The 5,058-nt window shown below is 46.5% G+C and overlaps 1 protein-coding gene across 3 annotated transcripts in view; it reads right to left on the bottom strand.

Moving 5' to 3' along the window:
• The window catches only part of Larp4 (La ribonucleoprotein 4), a 70,863-nt gene extending 66,679 nt beyond the window's left edge, over positions 1–4,184 (bottom strand). For 2 of the 3 annotated variants that reach the window (XM_050122415.1, XM_050122416.1), the window contains exon 1: positions 3,434–4,184. In XM_050122415.1, the coding sequence (XP_049978372.1) occupies positions 3,434–3,451 (18 nt within the window). In that variant the 5' untranslated portion in view covers positions 3,452–4,184. Of the gene's footprint in view, positions 1–601; positions 619–3,433 lie in introns of those variants that run through there. The other variant, XM_050122417.1, reaches the window with a different exon arrangement.
• Positions 4,185–5,058: the final 874 nt, after the last annotated feature.

Here is a 5,058-nt window from a genome sequence, read left to right as displayed (position 1 = left end):
TGGTGTACACCTTCATGTGATCAATGCTTTCGAGGCCAGCCACAGCCAGGGCTACACACAGAGAAACCCTGTCTCAAAAAACAAATATAGCCAGGCAGTGGTGGTGCACACCTTTATTCCCAGCACTCGGGAGCAGAGGCAGGTGGATCTCTGTGAGTTCAAGGCCAGTCTAATCTACAGAGTGAGTTCAAGACAGGATTCAAAGCTACACCATCTCGAATAATCAAAAACCAAAGAAGAAAAAAACAGACAAATATATATACATGTGCATACACACATATACATTTATGTAAAATTACAGAGCAAACCAATTATACTGAACAGTAGTTATCAAAACATCTTAAAATTGTGTATTTAAATATATCTAAAATTGTACTATATTTAGTAGGAAAATAAGGGATTTTTTTGGTTTGTTTTTTAAGACAGAGATTCTCTATGTAGCCCTAGCTGTCCTGGAATTCAGAAATCTGTCTGCCTCTGCCTCTCAAGTGCTGTGATTAAAGTTGTAGGCCATCAAGACTCAGCCAACAAATAGATTTTTTTAACAAACTAAACAATTTTAACATATCAAGGAGAAATGAGTATAAATGCTTCAAATTACCTGCAAATTTTGAAATAAAATATGAAGACATGTGATTTCTCTTGGAGACAGGAAAAGACCCCATTACTTCAACTATGACTTAGAATTTTCAATTCTTTACTAACTGCAGTCCAGTGAAGACTTCTGAGCTCTGGTCCCTTGTTGAGAATTTCTGTATCATGAGGTTATGAGAATCAATACTGGGGCTTGGGAATTAGTAGTACAGCTTATTCCTGTAGTGTTCAAGACCTTGGGTTTTTGCACATCCTCAATCACCTAAGAATCAAATACAGTATTTTGTTTAATGTCAAATAACTAATGTCTTGTTTCTGACTGGTTTTAGGACCACATATTAAGTCCTGAATATTTCAGAACACTAATTTTCAATAAACTACATGAGAAAAAAAGATAAACTGAGCCAAAGAAATGACTAATGGGGATATTAACTTTAAATAGCTGTTTAGTGAAAAACATAGTAATAATACAGCCTCAAAACTCATTACCTGAGCCATGTGTAGATGTACACACCTTTAATCCCAGCACTTTGGGAGGCAGAGGCATGTACTAAGTCTATACTGGGAAATTATGGCTGGTTAGTTCGACTCGGATCTAAATTATTTCTATTGCTTAGCATTTACTAAGTTTTTGTTTTATCTTGTTGTTTTTTGTTTTGAGACAGGGTTTCTCTGTAGCTTTTGGAGCCTGTCCAGGAACTAGCACTTTTAGACCAGGCTGGCCTCAAACTCAAAAGATCAGCATGCCTCTGCCTCAGCCTCCTTAGTGCTGGGATTAAAGGCGTGCGCCACCACTGCCCGGCTACTAATTCCTTTTAACCGCTCAACTTGTTCCCTCAACTGTAACATTGCAATGTTGTTTTAAGAGACAGGAGAGGGTCTGGCAAAAACACTAAAGAACGTACCTACTAGTAAAGTTCACATTTTAATAAAGTCAAATCAACTTGAAACTCTCAATTTATTTTGGAAATCATATAGACAAAACAAACGTCACAATCTTGTCCAGTTTACTGTCTCTCCCTTTTTCTCCTTAAAGCCTGCAACATAGCTGGGTGGTACGTGTCTTTAATCCCAGCACACACAGAAGGCAGAGGCAGGCAGATCTCTGAGTTCAAGGTCAGCCTGGTCACACAGCCAGTGGCAGGACAGCCAGGGCTACACAGAGAAACAGTCCTGAAAAACCAAACACAAAACAAAACAAACAAAAACCTTGCAATATTTGCACAGCACAGTAATTCCTAAAACAAACTAGCCCGGATTACAATAAAACCTGATTTCTTATTCTGTTAAAGGAAAACAAGGTGGGTTTTAAAATTTGAAAGAATTTTAAATTTAAACAAGGTGGATTTTAAATTTAAAAGAAAAAATAGAACAGTCAAAACTGTTAGTGTTTTGCTTCAAATATCCGAATTAAAACATATTACTAGTCTTGAATATACACTAAGTGTCTTTAACGTTTAATTTATGGATCCCAAGCTTATCAGCTACATAAACTTTCAGGGAATGTAAAAGGTAGAATAGCAGAGAAAAAAAAGGGGCGTATAGGAATTTGCCTAATATACAACACACATGCCTGTGTTACAATATCCTTATGTAGTAACACAGTACCATGTACAACAAATATACACAATGAAAGTAAAAATAAATAAAACTGCTTATTTAGTTTATGCCAGAGCAGCAGGGAATAAGAGTCACCCACCACCTCACAACACCCTTCCCCCATAAGTAGCCCCAGCTTCCAAGTCCATTATACAACCTGTGATTCCTGCCCTCGTGAAAAGATTCTTTTTATGGGCATAGTTAACAAATGCCAAGTTGCAAAGTTGCACTTTGCTGGATTGACGTTTTCACAATGTAAGAACAATATGATCTGGAATCTACTCAAAGCACTTGCCAGGCAGTCAGCTGATGCTCACTGAACACAACAGGACAGAAATGAGAGAAATTACACTTCATTATTTAAGCCAGGTAATCACTACCTTGAAAACTCAAATAAGCGGACGGTAGACGGTCCAATGAAACAAAGTAATTCCACTGATCCAACACCACCACAAAAGCTCGGCTTTTCCCTACGTTTTGTCCACTCTGGTAATTTCCCGTGTAAATAGCTTTTAGTAGGTTCGCGGGATCAACCCGCAGCACGCAGCCGCAGCCCGAGTAACTTTTACAAAAGGTCAGAGCGGTGCCTTTCAAGGCTGCCGACCCCTGTCGGGCTTCGCCGCTCAAACTAAGTCGCTTTCACCCACAGAACGTTCCAGACCCAATCGTCCCAGCCCGAACAGAGTTTTAAAAGGTAAAGCTTGGGGGTCGGGGTGGAGGGTGGGGGGTCTTTCCGTTCTCTTTTAAGAGCACGCCCCTCCCCAAATTAACCAGACGGAAGCCAGGACCCCCGCGCGCCGCCGCGTCCCTCCCGCGGTCCCACACGTTGCCCAGCCGTCCCGGCCGCCGCGCGAGGCCTCCGGGGCCCCCGAACGCGCCCACCTGATCGCCCTTTCTCCGCAGACTCCGCCCCCCACCCCCGCCCGTTCGCCGCCGCCGGGAGCTCCATATGGGACACTCGGCTCCCTCGCCCTCCGCGCCTCACGCCACCTCAGCCGAGCCCCCGCCGCGCCACCGTCCTTCCCCGCCGCCGCCAGCACGGGCGCCGACCCCCACGGCTCGCTGCAGTGCGCGGCGCGCACGGCGGGGCTGCAGGCCTGCACGGCCCAGGTGCTGTGTCAGCCTCTCGGCGGGCTCCGCGGCTTGTACGGCCTGGCAAGTCACATGGCGGTGGGACCGGCCCGCGCCCCCGACACTTGGGCTCCTCTCAGAGCCAGGCCGGACGACCGAAGCCACTCACCTCCACGAAGAGCAACATGTCTGCTTCCGCTCGGCCCGATCGTTCACGCTGCCGCGACTCCAACTGGCTCCCAGGCCCGGGCCCCAATCGCTAGGATAAGGACACTCGCCTTGCCCCTCCACCCGGCAGTGGACCGGCTCCTCCCCCGCCGTCAGCCGCTGCGCCCTGGCCCGCCCGGTCCCGCCTCCCTTGAAAAACAACTGTTTCCGGTTCTGCAGACAAACTGCTTCCGGGAGAGGACTCCTCCCCTCCCCCTTCCCCCTCCCCCCTCCGGCGTGCTTTGCTGTGGCTCGCCCTCCTCGCGCGGCTTAAGCGAAAGCGTCTCGCTCGCTCGTGTGGCGTGGGCGCACGCTGTGCAGGCCGCACCGTCCCGGGCCGCGGGTTGTGGAAAGCTCCCACTGACCCGTTTTCCCTTTTCTCAGCTACATGACCGCCGCACCCCTAAAGATTGTGCAGTTGTCGGAGTTGAGTCTAGGTTTGATTAAAAGGCGGCTGTGTGCGACGTCGCCCCTGCCCCTGCTGGAAACGTGGAATGGGGTGGGGCAGGCTGCAGTAGCAGCGCAGAGGCTCGTGTGACTGCTCGAAATTAAATGCGTACTGCGTGCCTGGCACTCTCCTAAGCACTTTGTATGAGTTCACCTCAAGACCCTATGAATAAATCGTTACTATCCCTGGTTTGTCGAAGGAGCCCTGTAGCACCTCAGATTCCTTTAAACACAAATTTAATAGAACTTAGCCCCAGGCCCCTTGGAATGGGGCTTCATTAACATGATGATGCTGATGCTCCACTGGGGTGCGTAAAGTGCTGCTAACTAATAATTAGTCTAGAGCTTTCTTATTGCTGTTTACCTAGTCAAATAAAAGTCTAGAAAGCTTTTAAAATCCATGTTGTTGTTTTGTTATTTTGCTAGAGTTATTTTTCTCTTACCAAGTCTCCTTTAATTTCAACCCTCCCCCCCAACACTTTTTTTTTTTTTTTAAGGCAGAGTTTCACTATGTAGTCCTGGATCCTGCAGACCAGGCTACACCCACAGAGATCTACCTGACTCTGCCACCACTGCCTCTGTCTCTGGAGTTCTGGGATCAAAGGCCTGTGTCCCACACCCACCCCACACTTTTTTCTTTTCTTTCTTTTCTTTTTGAGACAAGGACTCTGTAGATGTTGACCAAACATCGCCTCCCCAGTGCTGAGAAGAACGGCGTGTGCCACCCTACCCAGCTACCCTCACCTTTTGAAACACTCTGTCGGCCAGGTGTAGTGTCACGCATGCTCTTCAGTGAGACGTTGTCTCTTGAGGGCAGGACTTTTAGTTGCCTTCATATTTTCCCCATTCAGTTATTTTTTAAAAAAAGAAAAAAACTAAAAACCAGGCAGTGGGATGGGCCATGGTGGCACATGCCTTTAATCCCAGTACTCAAGAGGCAGAAACAGGTGCCTCTCTGTGAGTTCAAGGCCCGCCTGGGCTATGAAGTGAGTTCCAGGACAGGTTCCACAGGTTCCAAAGCTACAGAGAAACCTTGTCTCAAAAAACAAAAATTATTAATAATAATAATAATTTTAAAAATGCCTTAAAGTGAGGTTTTCATTTTCATGACTCATGCTCGTTCATCTTCAAAACCTTTTT

The sequence above is a fragment of the Alexandromys fortis genome, unplaced genomic scaffold, assembly GCF_014885135.2.
Source record: "Alexandromys fortis isolate MF-2015 unplaced genomic scaffold, M_Fortis_MF-2015_v1.1 scaffold_216, whole genome shotgun sequence".
NCBI classification, from domain to species: Eukaryota; Metazoa; Chordata; class Mammalia; order Rodentia; family Cricetidae; genus Alexandromys; species Alexandromys fortis.
This window is presented reverse-complemented; position numbering and strand designations above follow the sequence as displayed.